Source organism: Eubalaena glacialis, chromosome 9 (assembly GCF_028564815.1).
Source record: "Eubalaena glacialis isolate mEubGla1 chromosome 9, mEubGla1.1.hap2.+ XY, whole genome shotgun sequence".
Taxonomy (NCBI): Eukaryota; Metazoa; Chordata; class Mammalia; order Artiodactyla; family Balaenidae; genus Eubalaena; species Eubalaena glacialis.
This window is the reverse complement of record NC_083724.1, coordinates 8326251-8350458: the sequence shown is the minus strand read 5'-3', so window position 1 is coordinate 8350458 and position 24208 is coordinate 8326251. Positions and strand designations below refer to the sequence as shown.

Genomic DNA, 24208 nt, shown 5'->3' with positions numbered 1-24208 from the left:
CAAAGAAAAAAAAAAAAAGGGTATCCCTTTTCTGGGGCTGGGAGTGCCTTCCAGCAGAGGCAACCATGCAAGGGAAGGGACTCATTATTTCCCCAGGATGCTTCAGGGGGCCTCAGGCCTTCCATTGCAGGGCACTGGCTGTGAAGCAGCCCCACCTGGAAGCTGTTGGAGTCTTTGGAGCTGGGCTGGAGACCAGGATACTGGGGTCTGATGCCTACACATGCTGCCCCATCACCAGGCTGTTCCTTGCTGGGCCCCCACTCCTTTCCTTGAAGTGGAGATAGTGTGCACAGGCTTAGCCCCCCCTCCCTGACCCTGGGAAGAACCTGAAGGGAGACCCAAAGGTGCCATAGGAGAGTAGGTTCCCATGGGTGAGGGGCTGAATAGAAGGAGAGGCTGGCTTCTCCAGTTCTGTCTTCCAGCCCCAGGAACTCTTCCCGCCTGCCAGGCCCCATGCATAGAATTAAAGTGCATTCACGCTCTCAAGGAATCCTTGCAAACCCTCCTAGGTGGGTGCTGTTAGCAGCCCGATTCTACCCAGGAGGCCCTGAGGCTCCGGGAAAGTGGCCTGCCTGAGGTTGGTGGTAGAGAGGAGCTAGAACCCACCACTGGTGCCTCCAGACCCCTCCCCTCCCCTCCCCTGCCCTAAGAGAGTCTGGGGACCCTCTTCCATCTCAGCAGGCGTCTTAGGACCCCGACTCTGACCAGACACAGGAGTCACCCTGCTTTGGAGGGGGCTGAGTCACCGTGAGGGGCTGAGTGGTGCCCCATGTTCTACACTCAATCTAAGAGTAGGCCTTGCTCTCCTAAAGGGCCAGAGCAGTGCCGGTGCTGGCGACGGAGGCGAGGACGATGACGCGCGGGGGACGCCAGGCTCGGACCACGGCGGGATGACGTCCGCAGGTCAGGGGGACCCCGGGGACCCCCTCCCCGCCCCGCCCCCCAAGCCGGTCTTGCTGTCCGCCCACGCGTCGGCTGGCTGGTCTGAGAAGTTCCGTCTGGGCCCGCCAGAGGGCGCCCGGGGGCGGTGGAGGGGGCTGGAGCGGGGGAACCGGGAAAGGCCGCGGCCCAGTGGGTCCCGCCCCGCGGGGTCTGCGGCTCAGGTCGGAGGGTCAGATGGATGGCCAGGGAATCCGGATTCAGGGGCGCTCAGTGGAGCCGGATTCTGGCGACTGCACGCCCAGGGATTCGTAGTCGAGCATTCTGAGATGCCCGGGCGGCTCGGATGCCGTCCCCCACGACCCTCCAGCCGGGAGGGAGCTGCTCCTGGATCGCGTCCGGGGCGGGTGTCCGGGCCCTGGCCCTGCGATGCCCCTGGTCGAGGAGAGGACACTTGAGAATCCACGAATAGGGGTTCGGAGTGGGAGTCCACTCTTTGGGGGGTGCGCCCCCCACAACCCTTTCCGGGCCCGCCTCGGCCCCGCCCCGGCCCTAGGCCCCGCCCCGGCCGGGCCGCCCCGCCCCGCCCACTACCCTCGGCCGGGCTGGGAGCCCCGGGGGCCGCCGCAGCCGCCAGAGCGCCCGCCATGCGCGCTGCCCCCGCCGCCCCGCTGCTCCAGCTGCTGCTCCTGCTGGGGCCGCGGCTCGAGGCTGCGGGCGTCGCAGAACCGCCGCTGCCCGCCGTGGTCCTTGCCATCCTGGCCCGCAATGCCGAGCACTCTCTGCCCCACTACCTGGGCGCGCTGGAGCGGCTGGACTACCCCCGGGCCAGGCTGGCCCTCTGGTGAGAGAGACCCGGGCATCGGCATCCACCGGGCATCTATCCCCCAACCCCACCGACAGTCCGGGCATCAGATGGCCCCATCTGCTCGCTGCCCAGACACCACCCAGACAGGCCCCTCCCTCGCAGATAGGCCCTCCGCAACCCGTGTCCCCGGACAGGACCCCTTATCCCCCTGGCCCTGCAGACTGACCTCTGAGGCCTTAGGTTGACACAGGGACACCATTCCCTAATTCTGGCCCCTATTCCTCCTCTTGGGACCTCCTCTGGGTGTAAGTTGGGCCCAGTCCCTCTTGCCCTAGCCCTCAGAGCTGAAACTGAACCCGTGGGACCTGTGGTTGGCCTGATTTGGAGTGGAGCAGACAGGAGCAGCTGGTGTCCCCTGGGGCCCGATGTGGCACAGACCAGCAGGCCTCCGGGTTCCTGGGGAGCCCGTGAGGGTGCTGTCAGCCCTGGGCTCCATGCTGCCCTATGGGGAAGTCACACCCATTCCCCCTTCCCCTGGGCTGGTTCCAGCCTCTCTCAGGAGAGGGGCTGGGTCCTGTGGCCAAGGGCAAAGCCCCCTTCCTGCAGTCTCTCCCCCTAGGCATCCCCACAGGGCACTGGAATCAGAGGCCACAGTCTGTGGAAGCCAGAGCAGGGAGGAGTCCCAAGCTGAGGTTGGGGATAAACTGAGAGAAATGACCAAACTACCCTCCCTCCCCAGCACACCAGAGTTGGGCTGGGTTGGAGCCAGTGGCCTGGGGAGGCTGCCCACAATTACTAGTTTGGGAGTTAGTTAGTTCCCACCCATAGAAGACTTGACACGTAGTTAATCTTCACTTCTGGGGAATTGACTTAAAGGGGCAGTATCACCTAAAACCTGGGCTCTTGGCTAAGCCCCCTGCACCCCCCTCTGTCATGAGAGCCCCTTCAGAGAGGCTACTCGTGGTGGCAACGGAGCTCGGGCCCATCAGCATTTCTCAGGGACGCTCAGAGTGTGGTTTGGTCGTTATTACAACTATCTGGTGGAGGGAAGCAGCAGCTCCTCTGTCCAGTCCTGACTCAGAGAGTGGAGGCGCCTGACCTGTGGTCACACAGCAGGGAAGGAAGGTAACCAGAGAATGTGGCAGGTATGTTCCTCAAAGTTGAGGTACCTTTCATCCTTCAAAATGCATTCGAGTTCTGTCATCTCAGCCCCTGAGCATGCCAGGACAGCATAAAGTTACAGGGAGCAAGTGAAGCCCAGAGAGGGTCAGAACCTGCCTGAGGTTACACAGTGGATCACAGACCTATGATTGGGACCTGGCTTCCTGCCTTCCTCTGGAGCACACCTGCCTCCTCTGCTCCCAGGAGAGGCCAGCCCTGCAAGTGTTGGTGCTCCAGGGGTCAAAGCTGCCTCAGGGTTTGGTCCTTCGGTGGCTGTGCCCCCTCACCCTTCTTCCTCCTGTGTCCTCAGGTGTGCCACAGACCACAACGTGGACAACACCACAGAGATGCTGCAGGAGTGGCTGGCTGCTGTGGGCGATGACTATGCCGCTGTGGTCTGGAGGCCTGAGGGGGAGCCCAGGTGGTGACCTGAGGGGAACGTTCTGGGGAAGATGGACGACAGCTGCAGCCCAGAGAAGGAAAGGGACAGCCCCAAGCCACAGCCTCCAGACCAGGGCTCTGTCCACTGCCCTGCAGAGAGGGACACCACATGCACCTACCCTATGGGAACATCTCATCGTTTTGCCCCCTCAGGTCCTACCCAGACGAAGAGGGCCCTAAGCACTGGACCAAAGAAAGGCACCAGTTTCTGATGGAGCTGAAACAGGAAGCCCTGACCTTTGCCAGGGACTGGGGGGCCGACTATATCCTGGTAAGAAAGCCTGGCCTACAGTTGGGCTTCCCACAGGTGGTGGCACCTGTCCTTGACAGAAATCTTGGCGTGGCTTAACCACCTGTAGGCTGGCTCCTTCAGCTAGCAACCTGGGTCAGAACCCAGATCAGATATTGAGCTTGGATCCCTATGCTTGAGCTCAGACTCGGTACTAAGCCTGGATCCCTGAGTCAGAGCCAAGGGTATATACTGAGACTCGATCCCTGGGCTAGAGCTCAGAGTAGGTCTTTGGATTTACTTCCTAAAACTTCAGATAAAGTTCTTAGATCAGCAACTCGGGTATAATCTCTGGACCCAATCCCCGAGCCAGTGCCCCAGACTAGATCCTTGGTCCAGAAACGGATCTACTGGTTTATAGGTTAGACCTCTCTGAGGGAACCCTGTTGGATCCTGGGAGACTTTCTGGGTTTCTGGAAATCTGGAATGATCCCACTCAGTGAATCCTTGGGGGACCGCAGCCCAGACAAGGCTGGGGCCTGTGACATCCCCCTCCCCACAGTTTGCAGATACGGACAACATTCTGACCAACAACCAGACACTGCGGCTTCTGATCGAGCAGGGGCTGCCCGTGGTGGCCCCGATGCTGGACTCTCAGACCTACTACTCCAATTTCTGGTGTGGGATCACCCCCCAGGTAAGGCCGGGTTCGGGGGCCTCAGGAGGCTTGAGGTCTGGGAGGAGGGACGTGGAGAGACTGAAGGCCTTAGGGTCTGTGGGCCCCGGCAGGGGAGCAGTGTGCTGGGGATGGAGGGGCGCCCTCTCACAGCCCGGAGCCACCCCTTCCCCAGGGCTACTACCGCCGCACAGCTGACTACTTCCCTACCAAGAACCGCCAGCGCCGGGGCTGCTTCCGTGTCCCCATGGTCCACTCCACCTTCCTGGTATCCCTGCGGGCGGAGGGGACAGAACAGCTGGGCTTCTACCCCCCTCACCCCAACTATACCTGGCCCTTCGACGACATCATCATCTTCGCCTACGCCTGTCAGGCTGCTGGTGAGGACAGCTCTCCTTGAGCATTTCTTCCAGGCCTCTAGGCCTTTGCACATGCTATTCCCTCTGCTTGGCGTGCCCTTCCCCACTCTGCAATTAATCTTTTTAATTCCTGTTTGTCCTTAAGGTCGTAGCCTTTCTTGGGCCCACTGCCCCAGTAGGTTAGATGTCCTTCTGGCTATCCCCACCATGGCACTTTCATGTATTCCTTCATTAGGCAAATATTTATGGGACACCTACCAGGTGCCAGGCACTGGGGAGACAGTGGTGAGTAAAATCAGGCAGTCTCTGACCTCCTGGATCCTCCAGTCCAGTCAATCAAAGGATCACACAAATCAATGTCCAATCACAATGACAGGAAGAAGAGCTTTTTGACTATAGATGTTTTGGGAGCTTAGACTAGAGTTAACCTGTCAGGGAAGGCTTCCTGGAGGATGTAAACTTTGGGGCTGAGATTTAAAGTATGGGCAGACATTAACAAGGTAGAGCAGGACAGAGCATTTTAAGCAATGGGACCAGCAGGTGCAAAGGCCCTGTGGTGGCAGGGGACGCAAGAAGGCAGGCAGCTGGAGCACAGTAAGCAAAGGGGGCATGGTGCAGGCTGAGGCAGGAAAGGTAGGCAGGGGCCAGCTTGTGTGGACCTGATGGGCAAGCATCTGGTCTTTAGCCTGTGGGTGTCGGGCAGCCATCAGAGGATCACGTGATTGGATTTGAACACTAGAAAATATCATTCTGTTGTTGGTGGTTATTTTTAAGATGAAGGTTACTAGAAAGTGTTTGGGTTTGGGGAATTCCCTGGCGGTCCAGTGGTTAGGACTCTGTCCTTTCTCTGCTGAGGACTCAGGTTCGATCCCTGGTCAGGGAACGAAGATCCCGCAAGCTGTGCAGCGCAGCCAAAAAAAAACAAAAAGAAAAAAAAGTGTTTGGGTTTGGATGGGATAAACCCAGTTCTGAGGAAGAGTCAAAGCTGAGAGTGAGACAGAGATACTGCTGTTGGAATAAAGATCTTGAGAAGGGTACAGAGAATGTATTTCACAGTGTGTACTCACGGGTGGCGAGGACATGAAAGCTGTCTGGTGGGTGGAGAACTCTGCTTGTGGGCGAGGTGAATTAGAAGTGATGATTTAATCAAGAAATGTTGCACTTGGGCAAGCAGAGTGTGAGAAGTGTCCAGGGAGAAGAGTGTCATCTTTTTTTTTTTTTTGTGCATGAGGTGCTGGCAACATCTGCAGTGCAGAGATGCAGGAAGAAAAAAAAAAATCAAGTGCAGAAAGCAAGTGAAGGTGAAACAAATACATGGAGAAAAAAATAAGAAGCAGCAAAAGTATTTCCTTTTTTTTTTTTTTTACCACACCGGGCGGCTTGTGGGATCTCAGTTCCTCAACCAGGGATTGAACCCAGGCACGGAATCCTAACCACTAGGCCGCCAGGGAATTCCCTATTTCCTTATTTTTTTCATTCCTACCTCTGCTTTGAGTATCAGCTGCTCTTTATTGGTCAGCGGTTTGTAGGAATTTCGTGAACAGGGGTTTTGTCTCCATCATTCATGCTTCCACCACCTGCACTGGGCCAGGCTCTGTGCTCAATGCTGGGCCTGGGGTTAACTTTTTAATAGATACCGTGTGCCTGCCCTGGAGGACTCACAGTCTATAGAAGACAAAGGCTAAATAAATAATTATAATAAAGATGATAAACATTGAAGGAATAAAAAAGGCCACTCTGGCTGCCAGGTGGAGGACAGCAAGGTGGGGGCAGGCGAGGGGGTGGGGTTAAGTGTAGGGATCCGGGCAAGAGGTGATGGTGCTGGATTGGCGAGGGGGGATGGGCAGAGGTGGGAAAGATTTAGGGGGTGGAGCAACGGCCGGTGGCATCAGGTGGCTGTAGCCAGGTGTGAGTTTGCCTGCTCCTTCCTCACCTTGATCCCCCGAGGGCAGAGACTGTCTGTCTTTCTCACCACCATCGTTCCAGCAGCCAGCTGGTGCCCTAGACGCGTCTATTGCATGAATAAACCATTTCGGCAGGAAGATCCCTTAGATATTGTTTGAGCCAAGCCGTTTCTCCCTCCAAGCCCAGGTGGGGACGCCGGGTCCCAGAGAGGACTCACGTGGTGGGCCACTGGCAGGACTGGGGCTAGGACCTCCCATCTGGGTTCTGAGAGCCCTACCCTGCACTCCAGTGCTCACTCGGCCTCTCTCCGCAGGGGTCTCAGCCCACGTGTGCAACGAGCACCGTTATGGGTACATGAACGTGCCTGTGAAATCCCACCAGGGGCTGGAGGATGAGAGAGTCAACTTCATCCACCTGATCTTGGAAGCGCTGGGTGAGGGCTGCGAGCCGGTGTGTCCCCCCTCCCCACTGCTGGGGTTGAAGCCTCTCCCCAGCTCATTCCCTGACTCTGGGCAAGTCCCTTTTCCCGCTGGGCCTCAGTCTGCCCATCCGTACAATGGAGGCAGGTGGATTCTGTGATCTCCTGCTGGGTGTTCTGCCAAGGGGCAGGAACGAGGTGGGCTAGGACTCCAGGGCTGCCGCTGACTAGAGCCAGTAGGGACTCATGATGGGGGGTTGCTTTCCTCTGCAGTGGATGGGCCCCCCATGTGGGCCTCAGCTCATGTGTCCCGGCCCCCAAAGAGGCCCAGCAAGATGGGGTTTGATGAGGTAAGTCCTCCCGGCCTGCAGGACTGGGGCCAGGAGGTGGGTGGGCTCTCCCCTCCCCCTGCACGCACTCCCCTGCCTCCCCTCCTCCTCCAGGTGTTTGTCATCAGCCTGGCCCGCCGGCCGGACCGCAGAGAGCGCATGCTGAGTTCGCTCTGGGAGATGGAGATCTCTGGGCGTTTGGTGGATGCCGTGGACGGCCGGTGAGGCTTCCTGGGTGGGGACAGGACCCTGTGCAGCCGGTGGGGACCGGGTGGTCCATCACGGCTCCCTGGAGGTGGGAAAAGCAGACAACGAGCTGAATGAGTTTGCCGTTCTAGGAGGTGTTCAAACAGGGCCTGAGTAATTCTGTCTCGGGGAGTCCCAGGGCAGACAGAACAGGACAGGCTGCCCTCCCTCAGCCCACCTGAGGGAGGAGAGTACAGTGGTTAAGGCCCAGGGTCTGGAGCTTCTGGGCGTGGTCACCAGCTGCGTGACCTCCATCTCTCAGCCCTACTGTGTAAACGGCGAGTAACTGCCTTCCTCTTAGGGGTTTGTAAGGGTTCAGTGAAGATTTAGCCAGGGCCTGAAATGTAGTAAGTATCTCAAAGGTTAATAATGTCTTCATTACGATTATCAGGGTTATTCTTTTCCATCCTGAACTTAGGTCCCTGATGGGCAGGGCCGGGGTGGGAGCAGGCCAGTCGTGTTCCCCCGGCAACCAGGGGTCACACGGCCCCACGTGCCCACTGCTGTTTGCTGCATATACCCCAGCCCTGTGGACTGCAGGATGTCCATCCTTTGCTTGGGCCGCTGCGTAAGAAGTATCTGCCACGTTCCCCGCATTCATCCTGGGGTGTGTCCCCCTCAGACTGCCGCCCCCTCCCCTTAGGATCTCCCCCGCCCGAGGTGGCAGTGGCTTTCCAGGTCCAGTCACTGATGGCTTCAGGCCACACGAAGCAGTAACAAGACTGAAGCCTCCTTCCAACCAGACTCCAGAGTGACTGTCCCCAACTTGCACAGGCCAGTTCCCCCTGGACAGGTCCCTGGCGGGCACCCCTGACCCCCTTATACCATCTGCCTCAGGATGCTCAACAGCAGTGTCATGAGGAGCCTCGGCGTGGACCTGCTTCCTGGCTACCAGGACCCCTACTCGGGCCGCACGCTGACCAAGGGCGAGGTGGGCTGCTTCCTCAGCCACTACTCCATCTGGGAGGAGGTGAGGACCCCCATCCACTGCTCCGTGCCAGCACTCGTGTGACCGGGGGTTGACCGAGCACACTAACAAAGACCCGGCCAGCAGCTTTCAGCCTCCTAAGGGCCCAACCCTATACCTTATTCACCCTGCGGTCTCCACTGAGCACCTACTGTGTGCTAGGAGAGCTTCTGCTCTGAGAACACAGAGGTGAACAAGAAGAATGCAGCCGGTCCCTCCTGGGGCAGAGGGACCAGAGCAGGGCGCAGAAATCAAGAAAGAACTAAGCTTGCCACGGAGGGGGGATGTACAGGCTGTTCGAGAGTGCGGACTGGCCTGGCCTCCTGGCCTCCTGTGGGGTCAGGGTGGGCCTCGCCATTGAGGGGCAGGGAGAGGAGCCTTCTCAGCAGAGGAAGACAGTGCGGGCACAGGCCCTGGGGCTGAAGGAGTTGGGTGTGTTCTGTGTGGGAAGAAGAAAGGCCTAGGGCTTGGCCAAGCGGCCTCAGCCCAGGGCTGGGGTGTGAGTGCCTGGGAGAGGTCACTGCCTGGACACGGCAGGAGAGAACCCGGGCCTGGCCCTCCAAGGGGCGCCCCCTCCAGGAGGTGGAGCACAGACTCACTCCTTGTTTTTATTTTCTACTGTAGCCAGAATATGGGCGTGTGAGCTTATATTTCTGCTTTTCTGCTACCTCTGAACAGATTGAAGGATGATGTACGTTTCACCACTTACTGAGCTGATCTCATGCTCTTTTCACATTTCCAAAAGTTACAAAAAGTATTTTTTCTCAGGGATGTGTGGGGCTAGGGTCTTCCTGCACCCCCCACCCCCCAGCCTAGCTTCCTCGAGGAAAGCTCAAGAGGAGGAAGTGAGGATCCAGGCCCTGGAGTCCAGCAGATGCGGTTCAGATCCCAGTTCTGCCATTTCCTGGCTGTGTGTCCTTGGACGAGTGGGTTCATCTCCCTGTGTCTCCATCTCCTTGCTGCAGTACGGGGACATCGTACCTCCTGAGGGTCCCTGGAGATGAACACTGTGGCCCCAGTGCTCAGTGACTGCAGCAAGGGTTCTGATTGCCATTGTGATCTGCTTGGAGAGCAAGACTCTGCCCTCTGGACCCGTCTTCCATCAGGAGAAACCACTCAGAGATGGGTCCCCTTCCCCGAAGGTCACGTAGCACAAGGGCAGGGCTCACAGGCCCCCTTACTTTGCCGGCCTGATTCGCGGCCAGGGGTGGAGGGAAGAAGGGAGGCGCCCCCAGCCTTCAGCAGCTGAGCGACGCAGCCAGGGCTGAGCATTCGGCCTGTAACTGAGGCCAGGAGCGTCTGTCAGAGTCAGCCAGGTGGGAGGGGACAGCCCGAGTCTAAAGATCCTCCCCCACCGTGTACCACAGGTGGTTGCCCGGGGCCTGGCCCAGGTCGTGGTGTTTGAGGACGATGTGCGCTTTGAGAGCAATTTCAAGATGCGGCTGGAGCAGCTGATGAAGGAGGTGGAGGCGGAGAAACTTCCTTGGGACCTGATGTAGGCAACCTGTGCCCCCAGGGGCCAGGGAGAGGGGTGGGCCTCCAGGGGTCTGCCTCCTCCTGAGGGGTCCTGGGACATCTACAGTGACTCCTGGGACCCCTGGTGTCACCTGCAGCTACCTCGGCCGGAAGCAGGTGAACCCTGAGGAGGAGGCAGCCGTGGAGGGGCTGCCGCACCTGGTGGTGGCCAGCTACTCCTACTGGACACTGGCGTACGTCCTGAGCCTGGCCGGCGCCCGCAAGCTGCTGGCCTCCCAGCCCCTGCGCCGAATGCTGCCCGTGGATGAGTTCCTACCCATCATGTTTGACCAGCACCCCAAGTGAGCCTCAGATGGGGGCAGGGCAGGGTCAGCCTGTCCTGAGAGCCCACCTCAGCAAGTAGTAAGTCCCCTCACTGGGCAGGTGGAGAGACTGAGGCTTGCAGGGCTGAGTCGCTTCCTTCTGGTCACCAAGGAGTAGCCCAGCTTAGCCTTGGAGTCAGACCAATCTATGTGTGAATTCTGTGATGCCCTGTGGTTTTCAGTCAAGCGATTTTTCTGTTCTGTGCCTCAGTTTCCCCATCTGGAAAATGGGGATAAGAGAAATCCTGCCTCAGGATTAGATGGGGAGGGCGGTCAGGTGCTCTGGGGGTGAGGTGCCTGGCTCCGGGCTGGCATGGGTCTGGGTGGAGGGGCCTACCCAGCCCCCCTGAGCCAGCCTCCCGCCTCCCAGCGAGCAGTACAAGGCACACTTCTGGCCGCGGGACCTGCGGGCCTTCTCAGCCCGGCCCCTGCTCGCTGCTCCCACCCACTACGCGGGGGACGCTGAGTGGCTCAGCGACACAGAGACGTCCTCGCCCTGGGACGATGACAGCGGCCGCCTCATCAGCTGGAGTGGCTCTTATAAGACCCTGCGGGACCCCCGCCTGGACCTGGCCGGCAGCAGTGGGCACAGCCTCCATCCCCACCCACAGGATGAGCTCTAGGTGCGCCTCGGTTTTCTCTCCCCTTTAACGACTAACTCTGTGTTTGGGTCTCCCTTTCCTCTTCTCAGCTGTCTTCTCTCTCTCCCTCTCCCTGTCTCGGGCTTTCTCTCTCTCTGTCTCTGTTTGTATCTTTGCTGTGTCTGCATTTCTCTGTCCACCTCTAACTCCCTCTCTCTCGCTCTCTTTCTCTCTGTCCATCTCTGTCTCTTTGTGTCTCTCACTATCTCTGTGTCTGTTTCTGTCTCTGTCTCTCACTGTCCAACTCTAGTTCTTTCTACTTCTCTCCTCTTACCTCTCTTGTCCCACCAGGTCAGGGTGGTGACTCCAGAGAAGCACCCGGGAATAGGCCATAGCTGTCCAGGGAGCAGAGCAAGAGCCGCCACCAGGAACCATAGACCCAGTAGAGACCTGGCTGCCACCTTGGGCATGGCCACTCTGCCCTCTGGACCCGTCTTCCATTGGGAGAAACCACTCAGAGATGGGTCCCCTTCCCCAAAGGTCACGTAGCACAAGGGCAGGGCTCACAGGCCCTCTTACTTTGCCAGCCTGATTCAGGGCCTGGGGTGGAGGGAAGAAGGGGGGGCCCCCAGCCTTCAGTTTCAAGCTGGGCGGACACAGGAGCCCTGCCCCCAGCTAAGGACCCAGCTGCTGGGGCCCCTCTGCCGCCTTCTACCTCCACCTCAGCTCCCTACCCAGCTTGACACATGGGTCTCACCTGCCACCCTCTTCCCTGGCCAGTGGGAAGTGCAGGGAGGTGGGAGGAGGACCCAGCACACAGTAGGCCCTCAATAAAAGCTGGCTGGTATTGCACTTTATACTTTTTAACTCATGGTTGAGCCTCTTTGTGTGTCCTGAGGGCTGGGAGGGAGGTGTTCCTGATCTGTGGTTGAGCAGGTGGAGAGACAGAGAGGGGAGGGCAGCCTAGCGAAGGAGTCAGGCGATCGATCTGGCATCACCTCCTTAGTCTGCTCATTGGTAAAGTGGAGGTGGGAGGAGAAGTATCTCACGGGCCAGGTGGGTATAAAGTAGCCAGGCCTGGAGCCCAGCCCACAGTGAGTGCTTACCCACTGCGGCTGTCATGGTCATCACCGGCCTCACCTTGCTGGCCAGGGTGGGCCCAGGCCAGACCGAGGGCTGCTGAGGCCTCCTTGCCCTTGGATCTTCACTTGTGCAGTTGGAACCCCTCCCCTGGAAGTGGCTGGGGAGATCCAGGGCTCCCCTCCCGCCCTAACTAGTGTGGCAGCCAGAGGGCGCAAGGTGGCAGAACCTGGACCTTGTGGGCCAGGGCGCCCTCTGCTGGTTTGGGGCCAACAACGGGAAGGGAGCCTGGGGCATTTGGAATCTGCCCCCTGTGCTCTGGGTTACTTGCAGCAGCTTCACCTTCTTCTGCTCTCCTGCTTGGGAACTGCCGGCCTTCCTCCCTCCCCACCCCTGTAAGGCCCAGCAACTGTCTCCAGTGCCTGCACTCAGGCAGCCGGAGGGGATGGGGAGGTGGCTCCTTGTCTTGTCTGTAGCTGCCGTGGCCTCCACCAGCGCAGGACCTGCCATCTCCAGGTTTCCTTCTTCAGAGGAGCCTCTCCCTCATGCAGCCCCTTGACTTGGTCTTGTAAGCACCTGGGTCCTGGCAGAGTCAGTCAGGCACCCCCTGGGGCTGGGCTTTCCCTCCTTCCGTACCAGGGATGAGGTCCCGCTGGCCTGGCTTTGGTTCCAGAGCCTGGCATGGCTCTGAGAAAGACTTTGGGCCAGAGCTGTGGAACTGGTGCTTTGTTCATTCCAAGACTAAAAGCCATTGATTCTGGATGGCTATGACCTTGAGTAAGTCACTTCTCCCTTCCAGGCTCCAGGCATCCCTTTCATTCATTAAAATGAACATTTATTGAGCACCCTCTATGGGCCACGTTTAGATACTAGGGATACAGCGGTGAATAAAACTGTCCCAAAAAATCCCTGACCTCATAGAGCTGACGTTCTAGTGAGGGGGGCAGACAAAAACAGAGAAGCAAATATTGGAGGGTGGTAAGTCCTACAGAACAAAATGAGGGAGGAAATATCAAGCATGAGCTGAGAAGGTAACACATGAACAAAGACTTCAAGGAAGTAAAGGGACAAAGTATGGGGATATGGGAAAGAAGACCATTCTAGGCCAAGGGGGCAGCATATGCAAAGGCCCTGAGGCAGGAACAGGACTGGCAGGTTCAAAAGACAGGGAAGATGCCACTGTGGCTGGAGCAGAACGAGCAAGGAGGAGCCAAGTTCTGGAGGTGATGGAGCCAAGGTCAGGGCCAGAGCACAGAGGGCCTTGGAGGTCATTTTGGCTTTTACTCTGAGACAAGGAGCCCCTGGAGGGTTTGAGGCAGAGACATGACACAATCTAATTTTTATTTTAACATGATTACCCTGGCTGCTGTAATGAACTGTAGTTGGATCCAGGGTAGAAATAGGGAGATGGGTTAGAAACCCATTGTAATAATCCAAGTGAGACATGATGGTGCCCCAGACCAGGGTGTTAACAGTGGGGGTGGTGAGAGGCAGCAGTAGAATTTCAGGAGGAGACACAGACACGCCACCGCTGGGAGCTGCTCCCTGCGCTGCCTAGCAATGGTCAACCCCTCTGTGTTCTTCCACATTGTCAGCGAGCCCTTGGGCTGCATCTCCTTCAAGCTGTTTGCAGACAAAGTTCCAAAGACAGCAGAAAACTTCCATGCTCTGAGCACTGGGGAGAAAGGATTTGGTTATGAGGGTCCTCCTTTCACAGAAGTATTCCGGGATTTATGTGCCAGGGTGGTGCCATCATGGCACTGGTGGCATCCAGCTACAAGGAGAAATTTGATGACGAGAATTTCACCCTGAAACACACAGGTCCTGGCACCTTGTCCATGGCAAATGCTGGACCCAACACAAGTGGTTCCCAGTTTCTCATCTGCACTGCCAAGACTGAGTGTCTGGATGGCAGGTGTGTGGTCTTTGGCAAGGTGGAAAAGGGCATGAACGGTGTGGCAGCCATGGAGCACTCTGGTTCCAGGAATGGCAAGACCAGCAAGAAGCTCACCATTGCTGTCTGTGGACAACTGTAATAAATCTGACTCGTGCTTTATCTTAAACATCAGCCCATTCCTTCCATAGCTCGGTAGAGCATCCCTCACCCTCATCTGCTCGTGGCATACTATAATCTTTGTGCTTTTGCTGCAGTTCTTTGGGTTTCACATTTTCCATTCCCCGCTCCAAGTCTAGCTGAATTGCAGAGTTAAGTTTATGATTATGAAATAAAAGCTAAACAGCAACAGAGAGAGAGACCTAGGCAGATTGAGGATGATGTCAAAGTTTTGGACCCAAATTACTAGAAGAATGGAACTGCCATCAACAGAAATGGAGAAAACTACAGAGTGTGGGGCAGGGGACCGGCTTGGGGGCGGGGCAGGAGATCATTTTCAGATGTGCTACATTTGAGATTCAGGTGCAGGTGTCAATTAGGAGTTAGATACACGAGCCTGGGATTCAGGGGTCGGGTCTGGGCTGGAGATAGAAGCTTGGCATCCCCTGTCCTGACCCAGAAGTCCTGGCCCCAAACCACACACTCTACCACCTGTTACCTGGGGAGCTGGTTGAAATGCAGATTCCTGCCCCCTCCTAATTCTCCTGCCCAGGGTTCTGATTCAGTAGGTTGTGGGTGAGGCCTGACTGTTTTTGAACAAAACTATCGCAGGTGATTCTGAGGAGCTGACAGGTTTGGGAACTGTAGCTAAATCTACATACAGTAAAATTTACTTTGATTTTTTTTTTTGAATGAATGATTCTTTAAATTCTATAGTGCTTTACAATTTTCAAAAGTTTCACACACATGATTTCATATAATTCCATAATAACCCTGTTTTTCCCCTAACCCTCTACTGCACCTCCCCCTTCCCCGTCCCCACTGGTAACCCCTAGTTTGTTCTCTGTATCTAGGAGTCTGTTTCTTTTTTGTTTTATTCACTAGTTTGTTGTATTTTTTTTAGATCCCACATATAAGTGATATCATACAGTATTTGTCTTTCTCTGTACTTTGATGATTTTTGACAAATGTAAACAGTCATGCCACCAGTACTACAATGAAGATATGGAATATATACATCCCCCAAAAAAGTTCTCCTCTGCCTCTCTGCAGTCAATTCCCTTTTCCCACCCCAGTCCCTGGAAACCACTGATCTGTTTGCTGTCCCTGATTTTGCCTTTTCCAAACTGTCACCTGGATTGAATCATGTAGTACCTGGCCTTTTGTGTCTGTCTTCTTTTATCCAGTATAATGTTTTATTTGGAAGTTTTATACAAAACTGAGCTTTAAAGTCTTCCCTAATATTTTATACCACAGTGTCTAATCCTAATATATATTATGAAGAATGAAGTATGAAATTTTCATCAAGACTTCCAAACGTCCCCCACTACCCACCAGACTACTCAGATGCTGTGTAAATATTTTGGTTTTCTGTGGGTGCCCTGCTCTGAAAAAAGGCTGGGAAGTCTTGCTCCAAGGCATACCCACTGCTTGGGGGAGGCATGGAGAACTGCGAGAAAGTGAGAGTGGGGATGGGTCAGGGGCAAGAACCAGGTCTCCTTCTCGCTCCTGCTGGACCACTTCTAATCCGCTCTTCCCCCCACCCCGCTACTGCCACAATAGTGTGCAAACCAAGAGACAAGGGGCTTTGCTATGAGTAAACGGCAGCTTTTGGGCATTGGCTGTTTGCCAACTGTTTTGCCTGCTTGGGGTGCTCTTTGTCTTCCTTCCGGTTTCTTAGCCGAATTGTAGATGCTGGAGAATTCCCTGGCGGTCCAGTGGTTAGGACTCCGCACTTTCATTGCCAAGGGCCCTTGTTCAATCCCTGGTGGGGGAACTAAGGAGGAACCCCTTAAACAGCGGGGCGGCCAAAAAAAAAAAAATGAAGGAATGCTGGAGAAGAGCCCTCCCTGCAAACCTACTAGTCACAGCGTAGGCCCTGCGGGCAGAGAAGACTGGCTTGAGTTGTCTCAGCCCCTTCTAGCTCTATGACCATGGGCAAGTGTCCTGACCTCTCTCTAGGCTCAGTTTTCTGCTCTGTAAAATGGGATTATACTCAAGCCAACCTCACCGGATGTTGTGAGGATTCATTGAGCTAATGCAGGTGAGCGCGGTGCCTGGCACAGAGGGAGTGCTGCACTGAGGGTCACTGGTATCACGGTGACCCTCCAGACGATGACCGTGAATCAGGATGGACTTGGGTGGTCTGCCTGAGTCAGAGGAAAAAGTGGAGCAGGGCAGAGGAGGGTGTCTCTCTAAACAGGTAATCTAATTTCCAATTTCACCTCTGCCACTTAATTATCTGTACCCATTGAGCCAGGTCCTTCTCCTCTCTGTAAAATGTCTGTTTCCTTTCATTAAAATGAAGGGGCATGACCAGATTTGCCCTCCAAGGTCACTCCCGGATGGTCCGGGAAGTGGTTCTCAAACTTTAGAGTCCAAATTTTACAGTGCATCCGAATCACCTGGAGAACTTGTTAAAACACAGATTGCTGCTCCCCCGCCCCCCAGTTTCTGATTCAGTAAGTCTGGGGTGGAGCCTAAACAATGTGTATTTCTAACAAGTTCCCTGGCGATGCTGATGCCGCTGGTACAGGGACCCCACTTTGAGAACCGCTGCTTTGGGCCACCGTAGAACCTGGACTCTCTTCTCAGCTGAGTCCAGCGTCCATCCAATCTCAGAGGCCCAGGGTCAGTGAGGTGCTGGTTAAAGTTCCAAGAGGAGCCAAGCCTTGATAGGGCCTGGGAGAATTCTCTCTCCCTACTCTACCCAGGACTTGAAATCTCTCAAGTCACCTGAAAGAAAAAGCTAGACCCTGTTTGGAGCACGGATTCCTTCTCCCCGGGGTTATGCTGTGGCCATTGCATCAGGGCCCTGGAGGAAGTGCTCCAAGATGGAAACAACTGGTAATCAGGCCCTAGAGCAAATGGAGAGGCTGCTCCAGAGCCTAAGGACTCGGGCCATCCCCCTGGCGGGAGCTGCACGCAGGGCTGGGTCCAGCGCTGGAGCTGACAGCTCCTCCTTCACCTGTGGTTATTTCCAACGAACAAGAAAAGCCCACGTTCATTGTTGAAATTTAGAGAAACAGAATGAGGAAACTAAAATCGTCAGTGTTAACATTTTGAGATAGTGTCTTCTGGTTAAAAATTAAAAAAAAAAAATCTTTTATTACTTAAGCTGGGTGGCTGAGTGGTGGCTCCATTAGTGTTTATTTTATTGTCCCTGACCAGGGATGGAACCCATGCCCCGCGCAGTAGAAGCGAGGAGTCCTAACCACTGGACCGCCAGGGAAGTCCCGATTTTATTATACGTCTTTAAATGGAACATATGCATTATGTTTGGGTTGAATTGTGTCCCCCAAAAGTTAATATGTTGAAGTCCTAACACCCAGTACCTCAGAATGCAACTTTATTTGGAAATAGATTTGTTGTAGTTGTAATTAGTTAGGATGAGGTCATACTAGAGAAGGATGGGTCCCTAATATCCACTACAGCTGATATCCTTATAAAAAGGGGAAATTTGGATGCAGACACACACACGTGGAGAAGGCCATTGGTAGACTGGAGTTCCGCTACCAAGGAACTACCAAAAGCTAGGACCAAGGCCTGGACCAGATCCTTCCCAAGCACCTTCAGAGGGAGCATGGCCCTGCCAACACCTTGATCTCAGACTCCTGGCCTCCAGAATTGTTTAGTTCTGTTTAGTTTCTGTTGTTTCATTCACCCAGTTTGTGGTACTTTGTCAAGGCAGCCCTAGGAAACTAATACACATTACATACCCTCTTTTGTTCACAGTTTTATTTTTTATTTTATTTATTTTTAAATTTTTGGCCGCCTCTCATGATATGAGGGATCTTAGTTCCCCGAGCAGGGATCAAACCCGTACCCTGTGCAGTGGAAGCGCAGAGTCTTAACCACTGGACCGCCAGGGAAGTCTCTGTTCACAGTTTTAAAAAGAGGATATGTAAGTGTAATACAAGAAACACCCATATATCCTCCACCCGAAATTTGTAGTTTTTTTCTCTGTGAATATATATCTACATCTCTCCTCAGCCTCCCAAACAAATACATGGTCTTATACTGAACTTGCTATTCCTACAATCTATTTTTTCAACCAATAGATCACGATTATCTTCTCCAACAAGTTTTTTTTTTTTTAACACAGACTTTTCTTTTCTTCTTCTTATTTATTTATTTTTGGCTGTGTTGGGTCTTCATTGCTGCACGCGGGCTTTCTCTAGTTGTGGTGAGCGGGGGCTACTCTTCGTTGTGGTGCAGGGGCTTCTCATTGCGGTGGCTTCTCTTGGTGTAGAGCATGAGCTCTAGGCACACGGGCTTCTGTAGTTGTGGCACGTGGGCTCAGTAGTTGTGGCTCGCGGGCTCTAGAGTACAGGCTCAGTAGTTGTGGTGCACGGGCTTAGTTGCTTCGTGGCATGTGGGATCTTCCTGGACCAGGGCTCGAACCCGTGTCCCCTGCTTTGGCAGGCAGATTCTTAACCACTGCGCCACCAGGGAAGTCCCTTTTTTTTTTTAGTATTTATTTATTTATTTGGCTGCGCTGGGTCTTAGTTGCGGCCTGCAGGATCTAATTCCCTGACCAGGGATCATACTCACGCTCCCCCTCCAGGGAACGTGGAGTCTTAACCACTGGACAACCAGGGAAGTCCCTCCAACAAGTTTTTAATCTGCTGATTTTTCTTCTGACTGAAAACATACTCCTTTGCAAAAATACTTAAACATTACAGAAATTTACACTTTACAAGTGAAAAATCTCTGACTCCACCTTCCAGAAATAAACACTCCTAAGTGTGCAGTGTCTAGTACTCCAGATTTTTTTACATGTACGTATTAACATACACAGGTTATTTTTCTACAGAAATGGCATCATGGTCGACTTACAGCTTTGCACCTTGCCTTTTACTTTTCTCAGCTATATGTTTTGGAAACCTTTCCACATTCAACAATTGATCTGTCTTATTATATATATATATATATATATTTTTTTTTGGCTGCATTGGGTCTTCGTTGCGGTGCGCATACTTCTCACTGCGGTGGCTTCTCTTGTTGCGGAGCACGGGCTCTAGACGTGTAGGCTTCAGTAGCTGCAGCACGTAGGCTCACTAGTTGTGGCTCGCGGGCTCTAGAGTGTAGGCTCAGTAATTGTGGTGCACGGGCTTACTTGCTCTGCGGCATGTGGGATCTTCCCGGACCAGGGCTCGAACCCGTGTCGCCTGCATTGGCAGGTGGATTCTTAACCACTGCGCCACCAGGGAAGTCCGGTTACATCAATTTTTAAACCTGCCAGCAATGTGTGAGACTGCTTGTTTCCCAATGTCCTCATCAGTGCTAGGTAGTGCTCTTAAAAAAAAAAGTGGCCAGTGCTGGCCAGGCTTGGAGTGGCTTGAATTCAGAAAACACGGTCCAGCAATCCAAAGTGATATCAGGGAATTCCCTGGCGGTCCAGTGGTTAGGATTCCATGCTTCCACTGCAGGGGGCACGGGTTTGATCCCTGGTCAGGGAACTAGATCTCACAACTAAAAGATCCTGCATGCTGCAAAGAAGATCCCGCAAGCCGCAACTAAGGCTCGGCGCAGCCAAATAAATAATATTTTTTAAAAAATTCCTGTTCTCTTTCCCATCGCACGTCCTTCCTGCAAGCTGCTTGATGCAGCCAAAACAACAACAACAACAAAAACAAACAAAAAAACCACAAAAAACAAAGTGATATCAGAATAACTCAAGTTCTTTACCTGCATTTCTCAAACCCCACAAAAGGGACAGATATACAGACCACAGCTATGCTTTAAAAATTCCTCTTCTCTGGGACTTCCCTGGTGGTCCAGTGGTTAAGACTCCGAGCTCCCAATGCAGGGGGCCCGGGTTCGATCCCTGGTCAGGGAACTAGATCTCACAACTCAAAGATCCTGCATGCTGCAAAGAAGATCCCGCAAGCCGCAACTAAGACTCGGCGCAGACAAATAAATAAATTAATAATATTTAAAGAAAAATTCCTGTTCTCTTTCCCATCGCACGTCCTTCACCCACTACAGGTGTCCCTGCGCCCCTGTCTTCAGCACCCCTTCCTCCCTGTTGCCTGTCTCTAAGATTTTCCTCCTCCTCCTTCCTGTCACTCGCTTCTAGTGTGTGTGTGTGTGTGTGTGTGTGTGTATTGAGGGTGGTGACCTCTCAGTCTTGTCCATTCTCAGATTCTCCATCACAAAAGCCCCGAAGAACTTCACTGGCAGAGAAAAACCCTCCTCAGATGGTGGGTAGGGGACAAAACCACAGAGGCAAAATCCTTCGGTGGGTGGGGAGGGGAAAGCTTTAATCATTTCATCTGGTCACGTTAGAGGGGTGGGCTGTGTACTCCTTGAAGACCGAGTGGGATGTGTTGGTTTGGTGTCCCTCACCCTGGGCTTAGCACACAGTAGGGACTTAATAAATGTTGGTTCATTGAATGTGGGAGCACTGAGAAATGATCAACAACTCTGCATTGGGGGTGGCAAGAGACGTTTTACAGAGATGTTTGACCTAGGCCTGGAAACAAGAAGGTTATCTTGGGCAGCAAAAATGACATCACTTCTTCTGAAGCGGGGGGGATAAGGTGGGGAAAGGTAAAGGTGAGGGAAGGTGGGAGAAGGTGGAGAGAATTCCACTGGATGAATTTATGTTTCTCTATGAAAAAGGAGAGTTGTCATATGGGATGGGGAAGAGGCAAAGATTTGGAAAAGCCAACATGGCGGGCTTCCCTGGTGGCACAGTGGTTAAGAATCCGCCTGCCAATGCAGGGGACACGGGTTCGAGCCCTGGTCCGGGAAGATCCCACATGCCGCGGAGCAACTAAGCGCGTGCGCCACAACTACTGAGCCTGCGCTCTACAACCCGTGAGCCACAACTACTGAAGCCCTTGCGCCTCGAGCCCGTGCTCCGCAACAAGAGAAGCCACTGCAATGAGAAGCCCACGCACCACAACGAAGAGCAGCCCCCACTCACCGCAACTAGAGAAAGCCCGCACACAGCAACAAAGACCCAACTCAGACAAAAATACATAAATAAATAGATAGATAGATAAATAAAAAGCCAACGTGGGGAGGCGGAGGGGGTCCAGGGATAAATTAAACCATTGTTGGGCAGTGGTGAGAGCTCAGCTGAGGGTGGAGGAAATGATTTGTGCATTTGATCTTTGCAGAGACTCAGGTGGTTGGATTACAGTAGGGATTGGGGATCCATCATTTATTCAACAGGGAGAAAATGAACAGGGCAAGGGCGTGGAGGGCTCCCTAACACTGAGGAATGAATGCCATAAGCATTAGACAGTAGGTGGGAAGGCAGAAGAATGAGTTCTGTTTGGAGAGGGGGGAGCTGGAACTTAAGATTTCAGGTGGACCAGTTGTGTGACCCTGGGAGTGCATGGCTGAGGTGCAGGGAAGGTCATGGAGATGAGGATGTAAAGGAACTGAGGCCAGGATGGCCCTGAGGATATTAAAGTCTCCCAGAATCCAGGGCGGCTGCGTGAGCCACGTGACAGCCCCCCATGATTGGCTGACAGTGGAGCATAGTTGAGAAGATGGAGACTCGGCGAGAACTTCAACGGAGTAGGTCTGTACACAACAGCGGCATACAGTGTGCAGGAGGGCAGTGAGGAGCAAGCGGAATGCGGACCCTTCCTCCTGCCTGGACAAAGACAGGCGATGTGGGAGGGGGAGAGAGTCTGGGTGGTGTGCAGAAGCGGGCTCCATCTCTGCACCAACAGGGGAGGAGAGACAGGGCTGTATTTCCAGAAGCAGCGCGCAGCTCCGGACAGTAACATGTTTCCTGACCCCTGAGCCCAGTGGCCTAATATGAATCAGAGGGAGTAGGCTAGAAGTTGGGCTTTCCTCTGAGTTAGGGGAACCGATGAGGGCTGAAGGCAGGGTAAAAATGGCGGAGGGGGGAAAGCTAGGTCTTGAACGGCGAGGCAAGCCCGGGAGAGGCAAGCCCGGGCCAGGCCCGTCAGTGGCGTCGCGCGTCTCCATGGCGACGCTACGCGTGGCCCGGAAGAGGGCGGAGTTTCTGATGGGCGGGACATCTCTGTGACGCCAGGGGCTGGGCCTAAATGGCGAAACCCGAGAGGCTCCCGGGGGGGTTTGAACTGGCCAATGGGCGAGCTGCAGACCGGGTGTCTGAAAAGGAGGAGGAAGCGGGGAGGAGTCGCCGCCAGAGCTGGATTGCATCCGCCGCGGCGTCTCCATGGCAAGACCCTGGCCTCCGACTTCAACGACTTCATAAGGAGGCGTTTCTGGGCACAGCCGTGTCGCTTCTGGTGAGAGGCCGCCGGCAGGCGGGAGCCAGGGCGCTCCGGGGCGCCCCGCGGCCGCCGCCGGGCCTGGTCCCCACGGGCGGGGTGGCCCCCGCCGAGGTCGCCGGGTCCCGCTGCCCCTCCGGGCCGCCCCCGCCGGCACCCTCCGGCGCGCTCGTCCAGTTCCCGTCAGAATCTCGCCCCCCGTCCCGCCCACCGGCGCGGGCCTTCTCCTCCTCCCGCTAACGGGCGAGCCTTTCCTCACCTGGCCACCGGCAGGGCTCTGCTCCCTCCGGGCTTCGCCCTTCTCTCTATGGGCAGAAACTGGTCCCCTCCTGCCCGCTGGTGGGTGGTCGTCCCTTCTTTCCGACGGAGACTGGCCCCGCGCCCTCTTGCCCGCCGGTGGGCGTCGCCCCGTCCGCCTCGCCCTCCCTGAGGGCCTCGGCCCGGCAGTTATTTGCCGGCTCCTCGTAGGCAGCGCAGTCCCCGGGGACCGCCTCCGCGCCGCCCTACCCCGTTGGGTGGGTTCACCTGTCCAGCGGGCCTCCCGAGGATCCCGCCCCGCCCCCTGCACGACCCGACGTCGAACCCGCTCTAACTCGGATACTAAATCCCAGCGGCCGCTGCTTCGCCCGGGAGGATTTTCCCTCTGCCGTCGGGGCACCCACTCGCTGCTTAGCGCCCCTTTCCCCCTGCAGCCTCCGCTCCTTCCTCCTTCAAATACTATTGGTCTTCTCGGGTGTCTATTCTGCCGGGAACGCCCTTCTCCTAGGAGACAGTTGCCCTGGCTCCGCCCCGAATATCCCTCCCGCTCCCTGCGCCGGTTCCGGCCTTTTGGGGCCCACTTGGAGCCTAGCGGTTTTCTCCCGCCCTCCTCGCACGCGAGCCAGCATCTCAGGTTTCCCCCCTGGTGGCCACCCACCTTCCCTCCCGCGTGGGGCCTGGGTGTGGTGGTCCTTTACTTCGAAGTTCCGCCCCCTGGCCCTCCCTGGGGAGGGGAGCTCTCACCGCCCCGCCCACCGGGTCGCTCAGCCTCTCCTATCTCCCCCCACTTTGGCAGGACAGTCAGTTGCTGTGAGACTTGGACAGCAGAGGAGCACCTCCCAAGTTTTCATCCAACTGTCACCCCCAAAGCTTACACTCTCCTCCCCTCAGGACGTTTGATGCCGGGCCCCTGAGGTTCTCACTGACACGCCCCTCTGGGTCCCCCTGAGCAGAGCCTGCTGACCCAGTTGCCCACCTTTGCGGCTTTGATGCCTAACCATGTCTGCCTCATCCTCAGGCGGCTCCCCCAGGTACTGCCATTGTGGGGGGGCGCCTCCGCCACAGGGCAGGGAAAAGCGGGCAGGGGCTCCCAGGCCAGGCTCACTGGAGGATTCTCTTTTCAGCTCTCTGTTCTGTGTACTGAAAGCCTGGACCAAAACATTTAAAAATAATTTTTAAGAGGAAAGAGGAAAATGCACGCATGTAATCCCAGCTCTGCCTCCCTCTGGCCCTCCCTCCTCAGGTGCCCCAGTTCCTGGTAGCAAATAGGATCACCATCGTTGTCATTGGAGTACTAGGCTCAGATCCTTTTTGAAAGGAGGCTAGGTGTAAATAAATAACAACCACGTAAGAGGTGGATGCGGCAGTTAGTCAGATGTTGGTGGAATCCAGGTAGTTCGATTTAAAACCCGCTGAGGGTGAGAGCTTTCCCAAATCTATTGGCTTCAAGTGAACAGAAATGTTCTAAGTGAGGAGGGGAAAAAAAAAAAACCCATCTGCTCAGATTTGGTATTCCTTGGCTAAATGATTAGTAGGACTCAAATTTTTTTCTTTTATATCAAGGTGTGATATACATACAGCACAACGTATGCTAAGGTGCTTAAGAATTTTTATGTTGCATTATTTTTTCCAAAATAATGGAGGGCGAGGGCACGGTCATATTTTGGGGGCTGTCATCAGGCAGTGAGATGGATCAAATGTACTTTCCAAGTCCCTTCCCATCCTGGAATTCTTGGATTGACTGCTGCCAGATTT

General features: G+C 55.0%; 2 protein-coding genes and 1 pseudogene across 7 annotated transcripts in view; all 3 read left to right on the top strand.

Moving 5' to 3' along the window:
- Positions 1-846: 846 nt before the first annotated feature.
- CERCAM (cerebral endothelial cell adhesion molecule) lies at positions 847-11677 on the top strand. Of its 2 annotated transcripts, none has more exons than XM_061200941.1 (13): positions 847-903; positions 3159-3269; positions 3443-3560; positions 4081-4215; positions 4370-4574; positions 6772-6891; positions 7150-7226; positions 7320-7426; positions 8289-8421; positions 9786-9913; positions 10032-10235; positions 10627-10879; positions 11189-11677. In XM_061200941.1, exons 2-12 carry the CDS (start codon positions 3196-3198, stop codon positions 10877-10879), a joined length of 1554 nt encoding a protein of 517 aa, XP_061056924.1. In that variant the 5' UTR covers positions 847-903; positions 3159-3195; the 3' UTR covers positions 11189-11677. The 2 variants fall into 2 exon arrangements, with proteins under 2 accessions (XP_061056924.1, XP_061056923.1); XM_061200940.1 differs by lacking the exon at positions 847-903 and adding an exon at positions 1527-1723.
- Positions 11678-13468: 1791 nt separating this feature from the next.
- LOC133098204 (peptidyl-prolyl cis-trans isomerase A-like) lies at positions 13469-13953 on the top strand (annotated as a pseudogene).
- An 8096-nt stretch (positions 13954-22049) lies between these two features.
- The window catches only part of ODF2 (outer dense fiber of sperm tails 2), a 29122-nt gene continuing 26963 nt past the window's right edge, over positions 22050-24208 (top strand). For 3 of the 5 annotated variants that reach the window (XM_061199830.1, XM_061199829.1, XM_061199828.1), the window contains exon 1: positions 22050-22213. In XM_061199830.1, the coding sequence (XP_061055813.1) occupies positions 22050-22213 (164 nt within the window). Of the gene's footprint in view, positions 22214-23344; positions 23485-24208 lie in introns of all 5 variants that reach the window. The other 2 variants (XM_061199833.1, XM_061199831.1) reach the window with 1 other exon arrangement.

Excerpts from the sequence above, each read along its gene's own strand:
- CERCAM (XM_061200940.1), top strand. The coding sequence starts at position 1,527 with ATGCGCGCTGCCCCCGCCGCCCCGCTGCTCCAGCTGCTGCTCCTGCTG. Across the intron at positions 4,575-6,771 it reads CTACGCCTGTCAGGCTGCTG|GGGTCTCAGCCCACGTGTGC; the intron begins GTGAGGACAGCT and ends CTCTCTCCGCAG. Across the intron at positions 7,227-7,319 it reads GCAAGATGGGGTTTGATGAG|GTGTTTGTCATCAGCCTGGC; the intron begins GTAAGTCCTCCC and ends CTCCTCCTCCAG.